Source organism: Aquarana catesbeiana, linkage group LG04 (genome assembly GCF_042186555.1).
Source record: "Aquarana catesbeiana isolate 2022-GZ linkage group LG04, ASM4218655v1, whole genome shotgun sequence".
NCBI classification, from domain to species: Eukaryota; Metazoa; Chordata; class Amphibia; order Anura; family Ranidae; genus Aquarana; species Aquarana catesbeiana.
The window spans coordinates 384,176,920-384,203,281 of record NC_133327.1 but is presented as its reverse complement, the minus strand read 5'-3'; the positions used below and the strand labels follow the sequence as shown (position 1 = coordinate 384,203,281).

Below are 26,362 nucleotides of genomic sequence, written 5' to 3'. Positions count from 1 at the left end.
GTAGATTAGAACATGTAGGCACGAAGTGTCAGAAATAGCCTGGATGGCAAGTGGTTAACTGACTCCAATCCATCTCTCCATAGAATAGAGTATTAGTTTGCTGTGTATTGCTAGAGAATTGTGTGCATCAGCACAGGGCCAGTCAACACTGTCCAGACAGAGGATCAGGGGTGAATGAAAACTCCTCCTACAAGCTTAAGCAGACAGTGATACAAGTCACAAGACTGCTATATACTGCTGATGAGAAACGGTATTTAGCCATTTATAGTTACTAAAACAATTGCATTTGCATGTTCTGTGTACTATGGGAGACCAGATATAGTGAATGCCGGGTCCTGGGTTTAGTAACACTTTAACTAGGCAACCTCACCCCCCACCTTTCAGTACTGTGATAGTCTATGCTGTACCCAAATTCATATTATATATATATATATATATATATATTTATATATATATATATACACACACACACACACACACACACACACACACACACACACACACACACACACACACATATATATATCAGAGACCCTAGGAAAAAATGGTGGTCGTTGCAATTATTTTATGTCAGACGATATTTGCGTACCAATTTTTTAAACGCAATTTTTGGGGAAAAAAAAATAAACGTTAATAAATTTTAATGCAAAAAAACACAACAGATAAGATGGGGGAAAATATAAAAATATGATGTTACACCGAGTAAACAGATACCAAACATGTCACGCTTTAAAATTGTGCACACTTGTGGAATGGAGGCAAACTAAGGTACCTAAAAATCTCCATAGGCGACTCTCATTTTTTTTTTTTTTTTAAAGATTACCAGTTTAGAGTTAGAGGAGGTTTAGCACTAGAAATATTGCTCTCGCTCCAACGATCACGATACCTCACGTGTGGTTTGAACGCAGTTTACATATGCGGGCGTGACCTAAGTATGCGTTCGCTTCTGCATGCGAGCACGAGAAGAGGGGGGCACTTTAAAAAAAAACAAACAAAAACAAAAAAAACAAAAAAAAAAAAAACAACATTTTATTTTTACACTTTCCCTTTAATTCTTTAATCACTTTTATTCCTATTACAAGAAATGTAAACATCCTTTTTAATAGGACTTGCTTGACAGGTCCTCTTTAAAGAGAGATCTGGGGTCTATAAGTCCCCACATCTTTCCTCTATGCTGGAAAGCCTGAGATAAAAAAAAAAAAAAAAAAAAAAAAAAAAAAAATTGATCTTAGGCTTTCCAGCAAAAAAAAAAAAAAAAAAAAAAAAAAAAAAAAAATGGCAGTGTTTACACCAGAGCTAGAAGCGATGTAATGACATCACTTCTGGCCTCCGAGGGTCATAGAGATGTAAGGGAACCTCTGTGGTAAACTGGCACACGGGCAAGCCCATGGAAGCAGCGGACGGACGTCCCCTCCAGCCACCTGTAAAAGTAATCAAGCGGCTAAACAGTCACTATGATAGATAGCCTTTACATTGTAGGGAATCGCTGGCTGAAAAAAATTAAAATAAAAAAAAAATTATTATATTATTATATCTCTAGATCTAGATTTAGATCTAGAGATATATCTCCGGATGATGCCTGTAGCTGCAGGCATCATTCAGATATCTCCACTCAAAGTCCATGACGTCATATATGACGTCGACACCGGGGAAGTGGTTAAGGTTATGTGCAAATGGCTTATGCATGCAGCAAATGTATTTTTTTAATGAAAGCGAAATTAAAAATTACAATAAAATCTTGCCCAGGTGGCAACTGTACCCCTACATACAGAAGCCTCCCATAGAATTCTAAGCACCAGACAGGCACAAAATAATGGCTCTAGAACAGAATAGCAACAGCAACGGGACCCAGAGAATGGCTGATCAAAAGTTCTACATGGGGCTGAAGTGTTGGGTAAGGAGGGGCCTTTTGGGGACAGGCACCTGAAGGTGAACCCTTTAAATAGAGAAGCAAGCATGACTAAGCCATCAGTAGATTTTGTACTTTCAAAAACACATTGGTAAGAGCAGCTCCCATGTGTCTAACCTGAGATTATCAACAGGGTTTTTATTTCAAGGAAAAAAAAAAAAACACGTTAGTGTTCTTTAAAATAATTAAACCAGTTATCACAGGAAGCGCAGGATTGTTTTATTCAAGCAGATAGAAGAACCCTCAAAAACAAGAAGACAATTCTGATTTCAGAGGAGGTTTTTTTTTTTTTCTTTAAACAGTTTTATTTACCTTCTGGCACAGATGTATAAAGATTTGAGAGATGTGGAAGTCTCTACTTAAGATTCAATATGCATGGACAGGATTCTAGAACATTACTGCATCTTGACATATGAAACAGCTATAACAAAAAGAAAAACCCTGAAAAATACAGAATCCTAATTCGGGCAAGATCTGCATCAACTGACCATAGCAGTTAAGCAGAGGCTACTGCAGGCAGCATTTACCACTTGGGCCCTTCAATTATTGAGATATCATTTCTAAGCATTACATGGCAACCAACTGGACACATTAAAAGAAAATATACAGCTTGACAAATAGAATAAAACAGGTCAATTCAACATGTTCTGCAACAAGAGGCATTTTCAAATTAACCGTTTTAATAATTGCCAGGAAAAGGGATGTTGCTTAGAGCAACTATAGTGTTTTTTCTTTGTTTCTCACAGAACCAATGTCAATTGCTACTGCTGACAACACTATATTCTACCATGTAAAATAAATTTTAGGCTTGTTGCAAAGAGCAGTTATGGTATAGGTATTTCATAGGAATCAAATGAAAATCACTGTGGGTGGGTCACTGTACACTATAGCTCTTTGTACTTTTTATTAAATGTTTATCAATTTGCTGTCATATTACACCATTTCCAAAAATGTAAAAACGGCTTAACGCAGGGAACCGAATACATAAAAACAGAACCAAAGACTGTTGTAAGACAGGCAGCTAGAACGTTAAGTGAACATGTTGCTGGCCAGACAGAAGTCCTGAATAACGGAAGTTTTTATTTGTTGAAGGGGCCGATGGGGAATGGATTTTCTGCTACTTTGTTGTATTCTCAATGCTCAGCTTGATAATGAATGAATATTCCAAGTTTTACGTGAGAGGTCTACTTTAAACCGCTTTTGTTTATTCCAGATTGGGGCAATGTGAACCTCTAAAACAAAATACATAGGGTCCAACTTGAGAAAATGCCCTATAGACAATAAGATGGTAGCTCTGGAAAACCCCATTTTGATTTTTTATTATAAATTATAACTTAAAACAACAAAAACAAAAAGTTGGTTGGCATGTAAATTCAGTGCAACTGATTCAAATTTCTAAACAGTTTTCATGACTTTCCTGCCATGTAACTCATTGAATTCACACCAAAAATATGAATTTAAAATACATATTTGGTTACTTTTTCACAGCAAAAAATACTTCTTGCCAACAGGGAAATATTTAAATGTCCATGTACAACAAAAGCTATTTTTGGTTCTGTGAAGCATGCGTCCTTGTTTTTCCAATAGTTACATTCCAAATATCTGAAGTAGGTTGAGAAGTAACACACCCATAGTCCACTCGCTGATTATACAATATAGAAACAGCTGGACGGAACAATGCCTGAAACACTTACTTCATAGGTAGTCATTATAATGGATGTGCTCAATATACCCAGCAATCGCAGGGATCTGCTTCAGATGCCCTTAACACAAAAAGCTGGACTCCACAAATAAGCTCTTGATGTACATGAAAGTACTGTTCACATGTGCATATGGGCATTATTTTGTCACGTTCATCATTTAAATGTCCCTGATTCGGCTGCTGACAGATCTCAGTTTGTGCATCATTTAGACACTGTAAATATCAGCTGTATGACAAATAAGATCAGTTCTGTGCCAAAAATAGAGTGTCTAAAGCCACAGACTGCTTGTTCGTAAACAGATGCATTGAGTCCCTTTTAAAAGGGAGCCAGGATTGGCTCAACAGGAAGTAAGGTCATTTCCCAAATCGTTGCTCAGAGCCTGCGTAGCAGCTGAGTGCGGAGAAAAAGTCCTCGTATTGGATATTCACATGCGATGGTAAAGAACTGAGGGGAAAAAAAAAAAAACAAAAAAAAAAAAAGTCATCATACACTGGTGCAAGTTACCATATGCAACCTGTTTCATAGAAGAAGAAAAAACACACATAATAAAAATATGTTACATGCACTTTATATGCATTGCCCTGTTCAGCACCCAATATAACTTTATCAATTTACAAAATGCAAAATGAGCGAACAGAAGAAAAATCGAAATCAAATCAATATTTGGTGTGAGCACTCTTTGGCTTGCAGTTTTTGAAGGACCTCGGCAGGTAGGTTGTTCCACAGATCGTCTGTGGGTTTAAGCTGCCTCAAATCCTTCCGTCTCTTCATGTAATCCCAGACAGACCCAATGATGTTGAGATCAAGCCTTTGTGGGGGCCAAACCATAACTTCTAGGACTCCTTGTTCTTCTTCACACTGAAGATAGTTTTTAATGATAATGGCTGTATGTTTGAGATCGTTGACGTGCTGCAGAATAAATTTGGGACTAATCACATGCCTACCTGATGGTATAGCATGATGGATAAGTATCTGCCTGTATTTCTCAGCATTGAGGAAACCGTTGATTGGGCAGAGTTGGTCTGTAGACGCAGTGGTCAGCCAAGGAAATTTAATGTAACAGATGAAAGACACATCATTCTTACTTCCCTTCGACATCAGAAGATATTCAGCAGTGCCTTCAGCACAGATCTGGCAGAAACCAGTAGGACCCAGGTACACGGATATACTTTCTGGAGAAGTCTGGCCAGAAGTGGTCTTCATGGAAAAATTGCAGCCAAAATGCGGTACCTCAAACTTGGAAACAAGGCTAAGAAACTCAACTATGCATGAAAATATAGGAACTGGGGTACAGAAAAATAGCAGCAGGTGCTCCAGACTGATAATTCACAATTTAATATATTTGGCTATAGCAGTAGGCAGTTTGTTCACGAAGAGCTGCAGAGCGGTACAATAATAAGTGTCTGCAGGCAACCGTGAAGCATGGTGAAGGTTCCTTGCAAATTTGGGGCTGCATTTCTGTAGATAGAGTTTGGAGATTTGGTCAGGATCAATGGTGTCCTCAATGCTGAGAAATATAGGTAGATGCTTATTCATCATGCCATACCATCAGTGAGGAGTGTGATTGGCCCCAAATTTATTCTGCTGCGGGACAACAACCACAAACATACAGCCAATGTCATTAAGAGTGGTCTTCAGTGTAAAGAACAAGAGAGTCCTGAAAGTGATGGCTTGGCCCCCACAGAGCCCTGATCTCAACACACCCTGTTTCCCCGAAAATAAGACCTAGCGTGATTATCGGTGATGGCTGCAATATAAGCCCTATCCCCCAAATAAGCCCTAAAGTCCTTGTAGGTCTTATTTTCAGTGTAGGGATTATTTTCGGGGAAACCGGGTAGGGCTTATTAGGGGGTAGGGCTTATATTGCAGCCATCACCGACAATCACGCTAGGTCTTATTTTCGGGGGAAACAGGGTAGAGTCTGTCTGAGATTACATGAAGAGACAGAAGGATCTGAGGCAGCCTACATCCACAGAAGATCTGGGGTTAGTTCTCCAGCATATTTGGAACCTACCTGCTGAGTTCCTTCAAAAACAGTTTGTAAGGGTATATAGAAGAATTGATGCTGTTTTGAAAGCAAAGGTTGGCCACACCAAATATTGATTTGATTTAGATTTGTTTTCTGAACATTTACATTCTATTATGGTAAAAATAAACTTACACACTTCTATTTCAGAAAGGATTATTAATTTACAGCATTTGTTTTACACCTGCCTAAAGCTTTTGCACAGCACTCTATGTCTACCATATGAATAAAATGCTTCTCTGTAGGATATCATTCTAAAAAGGGACAGATTGAGGCACAATTTAAACACACATGCAAGTACTTTTTAATAAAACGATATAACTAAATCAAAATGAACAATTTATATATGCACCTACGCTATGTTAAATATGGCTTTAGTTTCATTAAACTCATCCAAGTGCTTCATCGGGGGTAAAAAAAAAAAATAAAAAATATTATGTAGCCTGCACATTATTAGACTAAATTAGAATTAGATTAGACCAGACCAGAGATCTTACAAAGCCAACTCTCCTGCAGTCCAACATACTCTAATGAGCATTGCTCTCGCTCACCAAGCAGCACTGTTGATTACACAGTGTTCGGGGGAGGAGCCGGGCTTCTTAAAGCGTATTAAAAGGTAAAATTGTTTATTTCCACATTGTATGTCAATTATTTCTAGTCTACTCTTACTGATCTGGACAATCTTGAAGTCTGTCAACCTTGCTTTGTGAAAATCCCCATACATTTACCTCCTTGAATACTGTGGCGCTATTCACTATGCCCTGTGAGTAGGCACTGCTATGACACAGAGCCTGCCTTCTGAACAGAGGTGCTGAGAGGAGGAGTTTTAAGAGGCGGAGTCAGTACAGGAATCCCTGATTGCAGGCAGAAAGGTACCATGGGAAATGTAGACCTTAGATATTGAAAGTAAACAGCAGAGAAGCTGTAAAGGGTGCTATAAAATGCAGGGAATCCAGGAAGTTGTGGAAAGATGACCAGCAGCACTCACAACATGAAAGGAGTTTATTCAAACAAGCCTATATTAGATTGTCTAAAATAGGCATCACTAAATGGCGGACCACAGGCCAAAGTCAATGTTCTGTCTGGCCCCGCCGCGGTCTCGCCATTTAGGATCTGTTTTTTTTCACCCTCAGCTGCTGCTCCCCGCTAAGAGCAGCACAGCGATGCATGGAGGGCGGGGGGCTGGCCCAGTTAACAGATTGGTTGCTAGAACCGCCCTGCATTCTAGCAACCAGTTAACTAGGGCAGGTCCCACCCTCCGTCCATCCTTTTGCTGCACTTCCAATGTCAGCTGTTGTGCCTCCTACTGTGCTGTGCCCTGTGTAAGGTAGGACAGGGAAGCCGGGCACGGTTATTGTTATGAAGGACGGCGAAAGCCGGGCATGATGTAAAAGGGGAAAGGATCAGATACTGTAATATGAAGGAGGAGGGGTGATATAAAAGGGAGGCAGGACAGGAATGTGAAGGAAGTGCTATGAAGGGGGATGGGGTTCTACAGAGGGGCCTGGGAACTATGGTGTGAAAGGGGGGGGGGGTTCTAAAAAGGGGGTGCTATAAAAGGGAGTGAGGACAGGAATGTGAAGGGGGGGGCTGGGAACTACAATGTGAAAGAGGTGCTATAAAATGGGTGAGGACAGTTATGTGATGGGGGTGCTATAAAGGGGTTGAGGACAGGAATGTGATGGGGGATGCTATAAAGGGGGTGAGGACAGGAATGTGAATGGGTGCAATAAAGGGAGCGAGGACAGGAATGTGAAGGGGGTGCTATAAAGGGGGTGAGGACAGGAATGCGAAGGGGGGCTGGGGACTGCAACATGAAGGAGGGGTACTACAAAGGGGCTGAGGACAGGAATGTGAAGGGGATGATATGAAGGTGGCTGGGAACTGCAATTTGAAGTAGGAGGTGAAATAAAAAGGGGCAGCAGAGGAGAATGTGGAGGACTGAGGACTGTAATTTATAAGGGGGTGGGGGGATGATGTGCAGAGGGACTGAGAATACTGCTGTAATAAAAAGGATTGTGATGTGAAAACGCTGCGCAAACTGTTGGCACTTCATAAATCCTGTATTATTATTATAATAATCTGAGGCGCTAGGTTCACATTATTGCGTACTGCATGTAGGTGGCCCATGTATTTTAGTGGGCTGCCTTATAAGCAGAAAAATAAGTCCCTGAACATTTTTTTTTTTATAATTGCACCGTACCAAGCTACATGGTACTGTGGCACCATGCGGTGTGGCACTCGCAAAAATGTGCCACGTTTGCCATTGTGCAGCGGTGCCATTGAGAGTCAAACATATGAGTCAGTCCTCGGCTGGATGAAAATGTTACTGGACTTTCATGAATTTTAATTCAATACCCCTGGTCTAAAATATCTATTGCTTGTATTGCTATTACAATGCTGATGTGTATGCTGTGACCATAAAACTCATTTAACACCCCATTCCCACTGAATGCGGCTTTAAAATCACGCTACTTTAGAGTGATTTCAAAGCCACCAGTCAGTACAATTTCATGTGCGACTTGCCAACATCTGCGCGATTTAATGAACAGATGTCTATGCAAGTCGCACATAAAAATTTGACAAATAGTGCAGGAACCTTTTTCAAATTGGTGCAAACTGCATTCACACCAGTTTGAACAGTTCCACAGACACAAATGGGGTGCGACTTGTCATGCGATAGTACACTGTCAAATTGCATAATAAGTCACACCAGTGTGAATGGGGGCTTAATGCAAGTATGTCAGCAGTGTGTTAAAAAAAGGCATGATTAATATTGTAAATGCAGCTGTACTACCTTACTGTAATAGAATGAAAAGGTTTAATTGAGCTTTAAATGAACAGATTTGTTTAGGAATTTAAAATGGACTGCATAAGATTGTAAGTGCCGTGATATTAAGCTGTAAATTAAAAATAATACAATGTTAAAGTTAAAAAGAAATGAATAAAAAAAAAAAAAAAAAAAACTGAACAGAGTACCTTCAGCACACTATCAGTGCTAGACAAAACTTACATATAGCCATTCCAATATAAGGGTTTCAACAAGCAAATGCAGCGTGCTTTTTAACATCAGTTTAAGATGCTTCCGCTACCATTCTGAATTTACTGTACTTGTATTTGTCCTCCTTCTGATATGCATTTACCCTGTTTAACCTTACTAAGACTTATACGGGGAGAGGAGCAATTCTCAAGAGAAAAAAAAAAAAAAAAAAAGCATATCGACAACATGCCCCAAGCCTAGCCTCTCCTGTTGGTTACTATATACAAATGTATAGCTTAGGGCTTTACATTACATGCTCTGCTTTATATAGTATTTATCCATTTTCACATACTTACACGATTTCTGAAAGTCGTATGTGCCATGGCAGAAAACCTAGTGTGCTGTTTATATGGCCAAATTTTAATATTAAGTCAGGGTCTGGGAAATTGTGTGTACCTACAAAAGGAAAAAAAAAAAAAGAAGCTTTTAAATTTCATGTTATAAACAGTAGAAATATATTTTTTCCCCAACTTGGATTTAAAATGTACACGCTGACCCACTGAAAACTGTCTTTTTAATGTTTAAGAACAGATGAAAGGTCAACATTTTTTCCCCCAAAATGTTATAGGAAGATGACCCCCTCCAAAAATTGAATCCAAACCCAATATTCCCCATGCACACGTTCGTGGAAATGGCTGTAGTGATGCTGGGTACTGTAATGACCACCGGCTGGAAACCGTAGAAAACTAAGGTGAAGAAATCTCATCAAGCACAACAAGGATTCTTCGGAAGGATCCAAAGCTTTATTCACATGATCATACGGAACACATATGGCAATGTTTCGGAGCCACGCGGGGCCATTACATAACTTGCCTGACAAAGGGGCCCTGTGTGGCTCCGAAATGTTGCCATACATGTTTCCTGTGATCATGTGAATAAAGCTTTGGACCCTTCCGAGGAATACTTAGTGTGCTGATGACATTACTTCACTCCAAAAAATGAAGGCCTAGATGCCAGAGTTTCCTTACCCTTTAAGCAATATTATAATGTAAGCTAACTAACCAATCAGTAGATCAAATAAATTAGATCAACTCTGTAATTATCCAATGTAAGGCAATCAAACTAATGAGCTTATTAACTTAACCTATATTTTATAACTAGAACAACCCATTATACTTAGCACAGCAGCATGGAGGAACAAGAACAATTATTACTTCTTAATAGATGATCAAGCGAATCAACATCCAAGTCTGATGGTCTCTTGTCTTTCTCTGCTACAAGTTGACAAAAATTCTGTGCAGCTTTCACAATATTTGTCTTCCCATCCTCGGGAGATAGCACCTTTAACACGGGTAAATGGCGAATAACTGTATAGAGAACACGGATTTATTAAAATTAAAAAAAATATGATCTAAGCTTAGCACCAGAAAACCATCAACTCACTAACCTACATCCATATACGTGACCGTGTGAATGGCTTTATATGTAGCAATCTATGGTGGTTTCACATTTGCTGGCTATACATACATTTTGATCTTCAAACAATTTTACATCTGTCCTACCAGATAGCCAAAAACATATATAAACCAAATCAATCATTTCTTTGTTGTGTATATCAAGCTAAAAAAAAAACCCATTTGGTTGCATTAGAATATTGTTATTAGTATAGAATCGTGTATATATGAAAGTATATATTTTAAATGTCAAGTGTGTCAAACCAATAAAGTCACTAAGGACTCACAGTTGCCAACTCACAAAAATAAATATCTGTCCTGGGAAAAGTTGGTATTCACCCACTTGTTGACTGAGGCAAGTTTTTTATTTTTTGAACATGTTAAAATCTGCATTTTTTGGTAAGAAGTTAGCCTCAAAGAGTATATTTTATTATTTATATTTTCATTTTCTTAGTTGCATTTTTTTTTTCAGGGAAAAATACATTAACTGTGCAAATACATTTTTTTGGTAAAATTATATTATAATAATTATATATAGATATAGATAGGTTGCATCAAGTAAATTGTTACTAAATATGTCAAGTCCTAAAACTACACATACCCGTGGAAATATGGTACCAAAAAATCTTCATCAGTTTAGAGTTACCCATGAACTATGGCCCTAGAATTATTGCCTTCACTCAGCCGTTCACAATGATACCTACCACGTGTGGCGCAAATTATACTTACATATGCATGCTCGCCCTATGCTGTACTTTTTAAATTGGGTATGTGCAGGGGTGACGAGGGTGCTTTACATTAAGTTTTTCTTATTTTATATAAAAAAAAAAAAAAAAAAAAATTTAACACCAATTATCATTTAGATATTACTAGGGGGCTAAGAAGCCCTCTATGTGGTAGCATTGGCAGGTGACAGGTACTCTTTATAAGGACACTGGGGGTCTATTAGACCTCCAATGTCCCCCCTGCATGCAGGGCAAATATTCTAGCACAGATCATACTGAGAAAGCTGCATCCTCGACTACACTAGCTGAGGAATGACAGCTGTTACCCCAGAAGTGACAAAAAATAGTGAAAAAAAAAAGACCTCATTTATACATCACAAAATATACGAAGGGATTGGGGGAACAGATGTTCCCAGTTTATCCCGCTTTAACTGGGGAAGCAGTTTCCCACGGTCCTGGGCTCCCCCCAGTGAAACGGGAGGGACTGGGAACCGCTGTGGGTGCCGCTGGCCAGGACATCCTGTTAGTTAAGCTGTCTCCATAATGTATAGTGCTCACAGTGTAAAGAAGAGCACTGAGTTCATAACGTTAGCACTGCTCTGTATATCACTGAAAACTGCTCAGCAACAAAATATAGGCAAAGAAGACCCTGCACATCATGTGACCAACCTGAATACTTAAAGAAAAGCAAGTATACATTATTTTTTTAAAATCATGTCATATTTAACACGTTCGTTTAACAATAATGACTTATACAATTAAAATAAATAAATAAAAAAATGAAAGCAAAAAATACACGCGGGGTAATTGGGAGGGCTGCCTGCAGTGAAAACTGGGAGTGCGAAATGCTGGCAGAAGGATCCATCACTGGAAAATAAAGTAATTTTTTCAGATGCCTCCATCTTTAAGTTACAGTTAAAAAAATAAATAAAATATCACAGGACTCCCCACTGATTGTAATCCAAAAGAAAAAGAAAAAGGAGAAGAGATCCTGTTCTTTTAAAGCAGGATACACAGCATAGTGCTTGTGCTGTGTCAAAAAAAACCTGGTTGATCCTGCCTGTTCCGGTGTCCCCCTATGTAAACTGACCACTGTAACCATGGCTGCTGATCCAGGATACCGTGGTCAGTTTACGTCGTCATCCTGCTGCTCTCCTCTCTCCCTCCTCCCAGCTCCTGTGTGAGAGCCGATAAACAAATCAGACCCGCCCCTCATGCCACCATTAGTAGCTGACAACAAAATAAAAGGACTACTGCCAACCTCTCTGTTCTACTAAGCTACACTACACTTTGGACGTGTGTGTTTAAAATGATGCCTCCAAATACCTTCTTTGAGATAATTTCTCTTCGGTCACGCGACCTCTGGCCGCTTTCCTCCTATCTAAGGGCTACAGCGGGAGGGGCTGAGCGGAAAGCACAGCGATCACGTGACCTCCTGGCTGATGTCAGAGGGGCCCCTTCTGCTGCAGCCCTTAGATCAGAGGAGAGCAGCTGGAGGTCACATGACTGAAGAGAAACAATCTAAAAGAAGGTATTTAGAGGCATAATTTTAAACAAACATGTACACAGTGTAGTATAGCTTTGTACAAAAGAGGGGCTGGCAGTAATCTTTTTATGGCTTTACAACCACTTTAAGTATGTTCAATTTCGCCACCTGTGTCCGAATCATTCACAGACTCCCTTTTGTTTTGTGACATTTATAGTAAAAGAAATAGAAATATGAAGTGTAATGGTACAGGATAGTTTACAAAATCACTTCCATTCTCAGGTAAGGCAAATAACCTTTTCTGAACACTGGCTACTTTGTCAAAAAAGAAAAAAAAAAGGGTTTCATTAAGTTACACTGAATCCTGTGAATGGCAATCTGCCAACTAGGCAACAATCTGCTAGAGAATTCTCTAAAACCAAAAGTGCAGAATAAAACAGAATTTGTGAAGTCGGTGTGTATGCAAGGTGTAAAATCAAAAAATTAACAAATCAATGTGTTTTGTTTGTCTATAGCATACCTTTGTCATTTTTGTCATTGCTGCCATTTGCATATTCTAGCGGATACTTTGAACATTCATCACCCAATAGTTCTTTCTGTTGTTTTAACAATTCATCCATAAGTCTAGAAGTATTTTCTTTGAAGAACCCTTAGAAAAGATAAAAAAAAAAAGCACAGGTCATTTTCTTGAAGCTGTATTTACATGTTCACATGTTTTGTTTGCCATCAAACAGAAGAAAAGCACAGTTAAAACTGCCTGAAACCAGCAGAGAGATGTAAAACTGAATAAACTTTGTCCACTGTTGCCAGAGAGTGTGACAGCATGACTTTCAAATCATGGTAATGTATGTTACGTGTAGCAGTGCACTAGGGTGCTATTCATTTTAAAGGGTGCCGCAACACACTAAGATAGGGGTTAGGTGTTGGTTTTGTTGCGATTAGGTGTTTGGCCCATGCGAGTTGGAAGGCTGATTTTCAGTGTCCATTCACACCACAACAAAGTGCACTGGCAATGCCCTGGTTTGAACAGTTCCAGGGTTTACACCCTGGGACTGAATTGTGAGGGCCTGCTCTAAATCAGACTACTCTAAAATATAAAGGACAATGAAAAAGCGTTGAATTGACTGACAGCTTGATTGTCCCTAGATAAGCAATGCAGACAAGTCGTCTTCAACACTTTCATACACAACCCCAATAATCAGAGATGCCACAATGGTCCATTTTTGTAACATTTATCTTTTACTGTAAATTTCCACAATTCTCAATGCAATGCTTTTTAGTTCATGTGTTCCTGCACTCACCACTAAATCCTTAAACCAAACCATAACTCGTCAAAAGCAGGTTCTTCTGTTATGTAAAAATTTAGCTTTCTTGGCAACACTTAAAGCAGAGTTCAACCCAAAAGTGGAAGGGGGGGGGACGGGAAGCAGGTACTCGTTTTTGACAAGTATTCATCCCCACCCCCTTCTTTCTTCCCCTGCCACCGGGCCATTCAGAAAGCAGGGAACCGGATTCTATGATGGGTCCTAATTTTAAAAGGCAGCAGCAACAGTTATATCTATAGAGATAATTGAATTCCCTAAAGCCAGCCATACATGGTTTAAATCTTAGCTGGTTCAGCAGGAACTGACTGAGATTCGAACCATTAATGGACAGGCTGAATGTACCAAGTTGATCGAACGATCAACTTGGGTACAATCAGCCTGCCAGATTTTCTTGCAACTATCGCTAGTGACTGCAATAGCCGCTAGCAATAATCATTGTCTTCTACTGGCAGGGACAGCTTTCCCTGCTCACCCCAGCCAGGGGAAGACAATGGCCCAGCAGGTGGGATTACCCTTTCATCACCGTCTGTGTTGATGGGGGAAATCATGCAAATTTCCTTTCTTGCAGCCCGTGGTTACAGGAAAGAAATTTGCATAACGTATGGTCAGCTTAAAAAAAGGTGCTCAGAGGTTCATGCTATTTAACCAGAGTGTGTTAATTTAGTCACAGCTTTGCTTTAAAGCGCTTTGATACACCTATTATTTCTAAGATGTACTCAAAGATTAAGTACCGCTTACGATTTTCTTAATTCTGCAATAACGGAGATTTCCACATAATCTCACTTGTTCTATTAATAGAACATATTGCAAAACTAAACATGAGGACATCTCAGGCTTACATCTAACCCCCTTTTAAAGAAGCATGTCAAAATGTCTGAAGACATTCCCCTGAATTCAATGCCTACAAAAGGATGACCTTGCTGCATGATCTACTCCCTCATTGTACAGATTGTGTACAGTTTTACACCCCTCACATTTTTTTAAATATTTTATATCTGTTCATGTGACAACACCGAATAAATTACACTTTACTACAATGTAAAGTAGTGAGTGTACAGCTTGTATAACAGTGTAAATTTGCTGTCCCCTCAAAATAACTCAACACACAGCCATTAATGTCTAAACTGCTGACAACAAAAGTGAGTACACCCCTAAGCGAAAATGTCCAAATTGGGCTCAATTAACCATTTTCCCTCCTCAATGTCATGTGACTCTTTAGTGTTACAAGATCTCAGGTGTGAATGGGGAGCAGGTGTGTTAAATTTGGAGTTATCGCTCTCACTCTCTCATACTGGTCACTAGAAGTTCAACATGACACCTCATGGCAAAGAACTCTCTGAGGATCTGAAAAAAAGAATTGCTGATCTACATAAAGATGGCCTAGGCTATAAGAAGATTGCCAAGACCCTGAAACTGAGCTGCAGCACGGTGACCAAGACCATACAGCGGTTTAACAGGACAGGTTCCACTCAGAACAGACCTCACCATGGTCCACCAAAGAAGTTAAAGAGGAGTTCCCATTTTTAGAAAAAAATTAAGTCAGCAGCAACAAATACTGCAGCTGCTGACTTTTAATAATCGGACACTTACCTGTTCCAGGGTCCAGAGATGCGGAGGATAGAAGCCCCGCTTGTCTCCCCCTCCGTTCGGAGGCGCTGGCATTGCAACTGTGGGCGCCGGGCTGTGGCTTCACAGCCAGGCACCCACTTCGCATGCGCGAGCGGTGCCGCGCGCCGTGATTGGCCGCTCAGTCATCTGGGACCTGTAATGTGTCCCAGATGATTGACAAGAGGGGGGGAGCAGAGCTGAGCCCTTCCTGCGCCGAGGGGAAGTAATGTCACCAGCCCAGGCACTGAAAGAGGCAGACTACGAGGGACCCCCTAGCAACAGGTATTTAGAGGCGAGTTTTCCAAATGTTTTTTTTTTTTTTTTTTTTTTTTTTTTTGGTACATTCATGCATTTTTTTTTTTTTTTTTTGGATGGAACACCACTTTACGTGCACGTGTTTAGTGTCATATCCAGAGGTTCTTTTTGGAAAAAAGACATATGAGTGCTGCCAGCATTGCTGCAAGGGTTGAAGGGGTGGGGGGTCAGCCTGTCAGTGCTCAGACCATGCGAAGCACACTGCTTCAAATTGGTCTGCATGGTTGTCGTCCCAGAATGAAGCCTCTTCCAAAGATGATGCACAAGAAAGCCCGCAGTTTGCTGAAGACAAGCAGACTAAGGACATGGATTATTGGAACCATGTCCTGTGTTCTGATGAGACCAAGATAAACTTATTTGGTTCAGATGGTGTCAAGCGTGTGTGGTGGCAACCAGGTGAGGAGTACAAAGATAAGTGTGTCTTGTCTACAGTCAAGCATGGTGGTGGGAGTGTCATGGTCTGGGGCTGCATGAGTGAATTCCTATACACGTTAATTATTTGTATATATAAATGTTCATCAACATATGTTTTTCTTATGATTATGCTACCAATGATTGCTTTTCTTCCTAATGGATTAGTTGATGGATTACGTTTCAATTGCTGAATTAGTGTTTGGCCCGACTACCCTTTACGTGGGGTGGCTATGTTTTTGCTATGTATTTTGTGTCTGATTGCATACCATTGCTTTTTAATACCTTTTAAATTCCGTTTTAATCATATAAAGTTTATTTTGGCCATGTATGTAAACCTATCGTGTCCCCGCCAATGCCTATTAATATGTTATGTTACTGCATAGTGTTTGATTGCCGCCGGGTAATTATCACGATGTGCTGCCAATCACTGTGCACCTTTCATCCTGGCCACTCCCCTCAGTATACTTTATATTGTAAGCTTCCGAGTTCCATCTGTTAGCTTGAAGGAGCGCGGCTGCCGCGTTACTCGCAGCCTGTACGCTCGGGAATTGCGTCGCTTCTCAGTGACGTCATCCCTCCTCGCCTGCACACCAACTGCATCTCAAGCCTCGTTCTGAGCAATCTCCATCTTACTATCCAGCAGTGTTGATATCGAGCAAAGAGCGTCTATCAAGCAGGAACGGACTGATGAAACTGATGACTACCCTGATGCTGGGATTTAACCAATGCTTACTTATTACTTCACAAATGTGAGTTAGCTGTATTTATAAGTGTTATTAAACTTGTCCTATATCTGCACCCAGAGGCGCCTCGCCCCTTGTATCTTTAGGAGTGCTGTCGGCACTGTGGAGCTACAGTTCATTGAGGGAACCATGAATGCCAACATGTACTTTGACATACTGAAGCAGAGCATGATCCCCTCCCTTCGAAGGCTGAGCCCCAGGGCAATATTCTAACATAACGACTCCAAACACACCTCCAAGACGACCATTTCCTTGCTAAAGAACCTGAGGGTAAAGGTGATGGACTGGACAAGCATGTTTCTAGCCCTAAACCCTATTGAGCATCTGTGGGGCATCCTCAAACGTGGAGGAGTGCAAGGTCTCTAACATCCACCAGCTCCGTGATGTTGTCATGAAGGAGTGGAAGAGGACTCCAGTGGTAAACTGTGAAGCTCTGGTGAACTCCATGCACAAGAGGGTTGAGGCAGTGCTGGAAAATAATGGTAGCCACACAAAATATTGACACTTTGGGCCCAATTTGGACATTTTCACTTAGGGGTGTACTCACCTTTGTTGCCAGCGGTTTAGACATTAATTGCTGGGTGTTGAGTTATTTTGAGGGGACAGCAAATTTACACTGTTATACAAGCTGTACACTCACTACTTTACATTGTAGCAAAGTGTAATTTCTTCAGTTGTCGCATGAAAATATATAATAAAATATTTACAAAAATGTGAGGGGTGTACTCACGGGAGCGAGAAATATATTATAAATATATATATTTTTTAACAGAAGTCTATGCAAGTCACAATGAAATTGGTATTTTATAAATTTACATGTCCTCAGCTTGTGACTGGACAGTGAAAAAAGTAAAAGCATCCCGATTATCTCATCTTTGTCGCTCTGCTCTCATCTCCTATCAGCATGTTTCTTGTTGGCACATGAGCACTGCAGCACAACTGACTGGCTCCTTGTGTTGATTGTCCCTATCCCAGCCTGAGCCTGCTGTCCAGAGACTGCAATAGCTGCTAACAGGACAGGTACTTACACTGTTTACATAAAAAAAAAAAAAAAAAAATTAAACTTAATGACATATTAGGAGCTGCATGTATTTGAGTTTTGTATATCTGCCTGATGTTTAGCTGTAAGTGCAAAGTCAGCTTTAGGTTTCTGGGTCTGCTAGCTGCCATGACCATTATGAGGTTGTATGCTACCTGCAGGATTTTATATTGTGAAGCATGCAACAATTAAAGACAGGCAGACTCCCAGGTGGACATGAACAGAGACAGAAATTATGAGAGCAAGCTCTTACTGTTGTATCAAGCCAAATGAGGCTTTGACAAAACATCACTTGTGGATTTACTGACTTTTTAAGGCAGGGGTGTCTAAACTTTTTTCCAAAGAGGGCCAGATTTGATTAAGTGAACATGCGTTACGGCCGACCATTTTGCTTGATATTCTTTGAACCATTAAAATTAAATGCAAATTAACTAATACACTGCCCAACAAAAATTCTCTTGCCTTTGTGGCTGTGTGTGGTGAAGAGTCCAAGGATGAGTTTCGGCGTGTTATTTGGATATACCGTATAAAAAAAACTTAGAATTTTAAACAAAGAACCGTGAAGCCAAATAAGGGTCAGTGCCCACGAATTCAGCCTCACCATTGACATCAGTGCAGCCTGAAGCTGCAATTGATCTAAGTGCTTGTGTTTCCCAGTTAAACTGTCACTTTCACTGGTCAGAGGATGTTTATTATAGTGCCAACTGTTGGCACTATATAAATCCTGTATAATAATAATTTACAAGGTTTTCTTTCATGATTGTATCAGGAAGCTCTCTGTTCTCTACTTTGTATGGAGGAGCATGTGACTCTCACATGACTCGAGATTACATAGGGCTTCCCCTTCACACTCCCAGTTGCTGAACAAAGCAGTATGGAGTACATATGGAACATATGTGCTGTTCTTGTAGCTTCTCCTTGCCCTGTATATGAAAAGCACTGGTTCACTTTAGCTATAATAGGAAAATAAATTATTTGATCCTCTGCGGATTTTGTAAGTTTGCCCACTTACAAAGAAATAAAGGGTCTATAATTATTATCATAGGTGTATTTTAAATGATAGACAGAATATCAACCAAAAATCCAGGAAAACACACACGATACAAATGTTATAAATTGAGTTGCAGGTCACTGAGTAAAATAAGTATTTGATCCTCAAGCAAAACATGACTTAGTACTTGGTGGAGAAACCCTTGTTGGCAAGCACACGTTTCTTGTAGTTGGTGAACAGGTTCACGCATCTCAGGAGGGATTTTGGTGCACTCTTCTTTACAGATCTTCTCTAAATCCTTAAAGTGGAGTTCCACCCAAAAGTGCAACCTCCGCTTAACAGACTTCCCCAGCCCCCCCGCCACCCATCAGGTGCCACATTTGGCACCTTTTGGGGGGCGGGTGGACAGGTACCAGTTTTGACAGGTACCTGTCCCTACTTTTGGGAGATAATGCTGTCCCTCGGAAGTTCGGCCCCCCTCCTCTGCCATGGGCCAATTAGAAAGCACAGTGTGCTTCGTGCATGCGAAGTAGGGAACCGGCTGTGAAGCTAAAAGACTTTACTGCTGGGTTTCCTTACTATGAATGGCGGCGGCAGCACCCAAGAGCCGACCTGAAAATCGACTGGGTTGCCGACATCGTGGTAAACCTGGACAGGTAAGTGTCCTAATACTTAAAGTCAGCAGCTACAGTATTTGTAGCTGTTTACTTTAATTTTTTTTTTTTTGTGGGGGCCCGGAAATCCTCTTTAAGGTGTCTTGGTTGTTGCTTGGCAACTCGAAGTTTCAGCTCCCTCCATACATTTTTTTATAGGATTAAGGTGTGGAGACTGGCTAGGCCACTCCATGAGATTAATGTGCTTCTTGAACTACTCCTTTGTTGCCTTGGTGGTATGTTTTGGGTCATCGTCATGCTGGAAGACCCATCCACGACACATCTTCAGTGTTTTGACTGAGGGAAGAGGGTTCTCTTCCAAGATTTTACAATACATGGCCCTGCCCATTGGCCCCTCAGTGTGGCAAAATCTGCCTGTATCTTTAGTAGAGAAACAGCCCCCAAAGCATCATGTTTCCACCTCCGTGCTTGACTGTAGGAATGGTGTTCTTAAGAGTCATAGTTAGCATTTTTCTTCTTCCAAACACAATGAGTCGAGTTAATGTCATAGAGCTTAATTTTGGTCTCATCTGACCACAGCACTTTCTCCCAATCCTTCTCTGAATTATTTAGATGTTCATTGGCAAACTTCAGATGGGCCTGTACATGTGCCTTCTTGTTTAGGGAAACCTTGCGGGTGCTGCAGGATTTCAATCCATGGTAGCGTATTGTGTTTCAATGGTTTGTTTGAGGACTGTGGTTCCAATTGCCTTGAGATCATTCATAAGCTCCTCCCGTGTAGTTCTGGGCTGATCCCTCACTTTTCTCATGATTATGCTTACCCCATTGGGTGAAATCTTGCATGGAGCTCCAGACCGAGGGCAATTGATGGTTATATTTCTTCTATTTGCGTATTTTGTATTTCTTCTATTTGCAAATAATGACTCCAACAGTTGACTCCTTCTCAGCTTCTTCTTGCTAATGGTCTTGAAGCCCATTCCAGCCTTGTGCAGGTCTACAATCTTGTCCCTAGAACCCTTTGACAGCTCTTTGGTCTTGCCTGTGATTTTGAGGTTTGAATGGAAGAAAAATTCTGGACAGAATATACATAAGTAGTTGTCGTTAGGAGTACCTTCTTAAATTGACTGGACTAATCTGTGTACCACCATGAGCACATATTGTAGCCAGCCTGTGGGAGCCAAAATTATTGTTGGTTGTTAGGGGATCAAATACTTATTTTACTCATTGAACAGCAACTCAATTTATAACATTTTGTATCATGTGTTTTTTTCTGGATTTTTGGTTGATATTCTGTCTCTATCATTTAAAATACACCTATGATAAAAATGATAGAATTTTCATTCCTTTGTAAGTGGGCAAACTTACAAGCTCTGCAGGGGGGTCAAATCATTATTTTCCCCACTGTATATGATCTTTAACACTTGATTTAAAAGGTAGAACACTAAACTGGGAAAAGTGACATCCAGTAGATATGTACTCCTGCACAATTTGGGCTTTCTGCTTTGATATCATTTGCTCTACTATAATGTATGCTAAACTTTTTGCAATGAGGATGACTAAGGCCTCTTTCACACTACCGCAACTTCAAAGTCGCGCAATTTTGATGCACTTTTAGGTAATGCCTGTGTAAACTTGAGGTCTATGGACCTCAACTCGCATCAAAGTTGGACCAAAGTAGTACAGGGACTACTCTTAAGTTGGTGCTACTTGAGGTCACACAGATGAATGGTACTCATTGGAAACCATGGGAAACGACTTGTCACGTGACTTTGCAGGACAAGTCGCACAAGTGTGAAAGGGATGAATGACAAAGAATGACTAACATCCTGACTGCATCTTGTTCACATCATCCTTCTACAAAGTCAATCTTTTCTGGGGCAATTACAGAAAAAACTATTAATCATCCTTCCAAAAAGCTAATTAGAGGTCAGTTATAGAAATAAACCAGATTATAATGTAAATGGCAAAATACACAAAACACAGAGGCTAGGCTCCCAGTCTAAACAAAGAATACATACAGTCAGGTATTAAAGTGTGATTACCTATTCCCATCTTTAGAAATCTATTCTGCAAGATGAAACATGATTATGTATGTAAATGGCTACAGATATGTGCCAACACCGTCATCACATCCATACAATCTGGCACCATTTAGGTGGTCCCTTGCCAGTTACAGACATTAATAGGAGATGCCATCATTAAAGTTGGGTTCACACATCCAGTGTGGTGCCCTAACACACATTTAAACGTTAACAAGCGTTGCCTTAAGGCAGCACATCCAAAAGAATGGGCTGGCAACACACCAAAACAGAAAACAAAACCTGACACTTGTCGTTTTTGGTAATGCCACAACAAATGGGAGTGCATTACTGTGTGTTGAGGTGTGCTATAATGCATGGGCGTTGGTGCTGCATTGCCTCAGCCCATTGGGTTGTCATTCAAAATGAAAGGCAAGGTATTGTAGCAGAAAAGTATGAAACCAGTCTAAGGGCTCTTTCAAACTCACAGGGATATTAAACACAAATACCAAAAATGTATTACATTGCAGCTTACCAATTATTAGATGTGGTGGCTGCATAAGTTTTATTTTTGGGTCCCCCCTGTTTTCACCTGGTGATCCGGGCAGTAACACACCAGCTGTATTAGAGCGCCCCCACTCTGGACGAATGAGGAACAGAGACAACTTTGGACAGCAGCGTTGTCAGCCTGTGGGGGGGTGGGGGGTGGGGTGGGTTGGATGTACTAGCAGATTTAGATACATTAACAAACTGAAAGTGGCTCTAAAGTTTAAACATTTTTTTACCTTAATGCATTTGCTGCATTAAGGTAAAACAAGTCCCACTAGCTGCTTTGCCTTCCGCCCACCCCAGCACTGTTCCTGTCAGCAGCACTGCTGTTCTCTTTTCCTCTTCTCACAGGACAACCCAAGGTTGATTTACTAAAATTAGGGTGTGCAAAATCTGGTGCAGCTCTGCACAGAAACCAATCAGCTTCCAGGTTTTATTGTCAAAGCCTAATTGAACAAGCTGAAGTTAGAAGGCCAATTGACTACCATGCAGAGCTGCACCAGATTTTGCACTCTCCAGTTTTAGTAAATCAACCCCACTGGGAGGAGCGGGAGCCATTGGTTCTTGCTGCTGTCAGTAAAAGTGCCAACACTCCGTGATGCCAGCCATACAGATGGACAATACCCTCCCATTCTGACTACTGATCAGACACTGAATTAGGAAAGGCCATCATTTAGTGATTACAACCATATGGACTGACACTATCCTCCTATTCTGCCTAAGGTCGGGGTGTACCCTGCTCATCATAGACACTGGTGACCATATCCTATGTCATTTAGTGATCACAACCATACAGGTTTACACCACACCAAGCTTCCATCTTGCCTAAGGTCAGGGTGTACCTTGCTAATAACAAAAACTGACATATGGAGGTGTCAGCATTTAGTTTTTTTCTCAAATTGCACAGATACAAATCTTGTGCGTATGGGACACTTTAGTGGACTATCTAAATAATAGCTTTTACATGTGTTGGGAGTTTGATCACAGACATTTTTATAACATTATCCTATATCCAACCAGTCTGACACCATCTTCCTATTCTGTCTAGATTTAGGCAACACCTTCCGCTTCATATACACAGACCTAAGATTCCACCATTTAGTGATCACCCCTCCTTACAGGCTGACCCCCTGACCTCCAGCTGCTGCAGAACTACAAGACCCATGAGGCATAGCAAGACTCTGACAGCCACAAGCATGACACCCAGAAGCAGAGGTATGATGGGACTTGTAGTTTTGCAACAGCTGGAGGTCCGCTAATTGCATATCCCTGGTCTAGGGTAAGGGGATAACCTGCTCAAAATGGACAAAGATGAGGCCACCATTCAGTGATCACATCCATCCAGCCTGACACTGTCCTCACATTCTGTCTAGATTCAGGCAACTACAAAGGGCACTACAGTGGAGGAAAGGGTGATGTAAAAGGGGCCATTGTCACCTGCCCTACTGACACCAGCCACTTTTAAGGTAGGATAAGTTTATATTTTTACTGTGACATTTGTTTTATTATATCTTTTATAGTTGTCCTTACTATTTACTTAGGCCTTGCTAGTACTAAACACTGGTGATCTTTGCTCTCTTTATGTTGTTCAGGTAGATCTCCACCTCTCAAAGGTTGCCTACCCCTGATATACACAGACCTAGGAGATGCCAGGATTCAGTGATCACACCTCCATACAGGCTGACCCCCATGCTCTAATACGGTCTAGTGAAGGTGTCCAACCTTTTGACCTTCCTGGGCCACATTGGAAGAAGAGGAATCATCTTGGACCACACATAAAATACACTAACAATAAGGACAGCTGATGAGAAGAAAAATGCGGGCAGATAACAAAAAAACAAGTACTGAAATAGAGAATGTACCTGAGTAAGCATTTTCCTTGAACAATCTTCCTTCACCCGCAACTTTTATTTTTTTGGGGTTCCGTTTTCTTTTGCAAAGGTAATTCTAGGCAATAGATAAGGGAATTGGTTTTCAAATATATATGTGCCAGGGTTGCCAATTGTCAGTAAATTCACAGACAGTATATAAAATCCAAGACTTTTACATCTGTCTGTGAATGTCCAAGAATTTCATGATGGTTGGCAACCCTGGTATGAGCTGTGAGGGGAGGTTGTGGGCAGGGAGGCGCAACCTACCCAAACACCCCCCTAGATACAGCCACATGACAATTACTTGCCTTGCGCTATCATGAGTCACTGCCTTCACTGCTGCTATTACAAACTCGGCAGCCCAGCATCCCATCAGAGATGCTTGTGCCTGGATTCTCATTGTCGGCCGCTATGCTTGCACGGCATCCCCTGCCTCCCTCCATACGTGCATGTGCCTAGATTTTCCCCGTCAACCGAGGTGGCTACTATGCTTGCACCGCATGCTGAACTCTCTTGGGTCTTAGGCTGGATACCCCTAGCCTAGAGTAAGAGGGTACCTTGCTCATCATGGACACTAACATAGGAAGAGGCCACCATTCAGTGATCGCATCTATCCATTCTGATACCACCCTTCCATTCTGTCTAGGGTCAGGTGACCCCTTTGTCTTCACATACGCAGACTTAGGAGATGCCACCATTACACCTCCTTACTGGCGGACCCTATGCTCTAATACAGTCTAGGGTAAGGGGTACCTTGCTAATCATGGACAAAGATGAGGCCACCATTCAATCATTAGACACCACCCTTCCATTCTGTCTAGGCTCAGGTGACACCTTCCTCTTTACATACACAGATCTAGGAGATGCCACCATTCAGTGATCACCCCTCCATTCATTCAGACACCACCCTCCTCACATACACAGACCTAGGAGATGCCACCATTCAGTGATCACCCCTCCATTCATTCAGACACCACCCTCCTCACATACACAGATCTAGGAGATGCCACCATTCAGTGATCACCCCTCCATTCATTCAGACACCACCCTCCTCACATACACAGATCTAGGAGATGCCACCATTCAGTGATCACCCCTCCATTCATTCAGACACCACCCTCCTCACATACACAGATCTAGGAGATGCCACCATTCAGTGATCACTTCTCCATCCAGGATAGCTCCCCCCACTCCTGCCCAGGGTCAGAGGTGTACCTCTCTGGTCGTAGACACTGACATAGGAGATGCCCAGGGCCATACACCACACCACCAGGCTGGCCACGTCCGTGTAGCTGTGTTGTTCCTCTGTGAAGAGCAGTGCCAGGTGGACGGGCATCTTGTGTAGCTTAGCTCGGTCCCTCCGATGGAGAAGCAGATCACGGTGCAGGTAGGAGCAGTCACAGCGCCGCCTCAGGGAAGAGCTGTCCGCGGTGTCCTCCAGGCACGGGCACCAGTCCTCCTTCTGCCGGAGATGGCAGTCCCCGTCTTGGCCTTTCCTCCTCTGGAAGGCGATGTCCGGCGGTAAGAGAAGAGCGCCTGCCGCCCTCCATACCCTCCAGTGCCAGAGCTGGAGCCAGGCCAGCAGAGCCCGCTGTGCCCCCAACAACACGTGTACGAGGCGCCAGGCCAGCGCGTACAGAACGGACATGTCTGCCGCTCACTGACACCGGCACCTCACTCTGCTACTCTACCATCCCTCATCCATACAACTGTAGCGCACACCACCTTCGGCGCCGCGATTGGCCGGACTTAAGTGTCGTCATTTCCGCGGGACATAAAGCTGAGTGACGTGGCCTGCTCAGGTTGGATCCGGAAACGGTGAAGAACAAACGAGTCTGGGAGTATGAGTGAGCTGTGTACAGCTGAGCTACACTGACACCTGCTGGTGTGTGCAGGAACTGACTATAGGGTGTATGACAGGCTTGTCAAATTCACTGGGAAGTAAAGCTTATGTACAAAAAAAATAAAATAAAATAATATAAGCTCACCTCCTTTATTTGTGTTGTCGTTTTTATTCAGTTTTATTTTATTACCCACCAATCCTGCGAAGGATGTGCTGCCTCAGGGTGACAACACTCACACAGTGTGTGCCTATGCAACCTAAGTGTTGTCACCCTAGTGTTGCCACTTCTGTGGACTACATGCAAACTCACAGCATGGGTGCACACATACACAATAGGCAGGCTGCTTTTACTGAGGTCCCAATGTATGCCTGCAAAGCATCATGGGACCGGTGGTCCTTGCATGGTTGGCTACATCGCTGTCAGAAGATGGGTACCCATGACACACTGCAGTGGGTGCACAGTCTGGAAGTTGCTGTAAGGACCCTCAGAGTTGTGAACATTGCATCAACCTGTAGGACACTAAATGTAAGATTTCAATGAGATTTTTCTTTAACCATTTGCCTACTGGGCACATTCACCCCCTTCCTGAGCAGGCCAATTTTTGGCTTTCAGTGTTGTTGCACTTTGCATGACAATTGCACTGTCATGTAACGCTGTACCCAAATTACATTTTTATCATTTTTTTCCCACAAATAGAGCTTTCATTTGTTGGTATTTAATCATAACTGTGTTTTTAATCTTTTGCTAA

General features: G+C 41.6%; 1 protein-coding gene across 1 annotated transcript; it reads right to left on the bottom strand.

Moving 5' to 3' along the window:
* Positions 1-2,103: 2,103 nt before the first annotated feature.
* NUS1 (NUS1 dehydrodolichyl diphosphate synthase subunit) lies at positions 2,104-25,554 on the bottom strand. Its single transcript, XM_073627153.1, has 5 exons — positions 24,986-25,554; positions 12,804-12,932; positions 9,833-9,985; positions 8,975-9,074; positions 2,104-4,056 (listed from the first exon to the last, which is right to left on the bottom strand). The coding sequence occupies exons 1-5, from the start codon at positions 25,416-25,418 to the stop codon at positions 3,966-3,968; spliced, it is 906 nt and encodes a 301-aa protein (XP_073483254.1). The 5' UTR covers positions 25,419-25,554; the 3' UTR covers positions 2,104-3,965.
* Between the last annotated feature and the right edge of the window lie 808 nt (positions 25,555-26,362).

Coding starts and splice junctions, on each gene's coding strand:
- NUS1 (XM_073627153.1), bottom strand. CDS start 25,418: ATGTCCGTTCTGTACGCGCTGGCCTGGCGCCTCGTACACGTGTTGTTG. Junction 12,933..24,985: donor CAGTGTCTACGACCAGAGAG/GTACACCTCTGA, acceptor ATCTTTTCTAAG/GGTTCTTCAAAGAAAATACT. Junction 4,057..8,974: donor ATACGACTTTCAGAAATCGT/GTAAGTATGTGA, acceptor TTTTCCCCTCAG/TTCTTTACCATCGCATGTGA.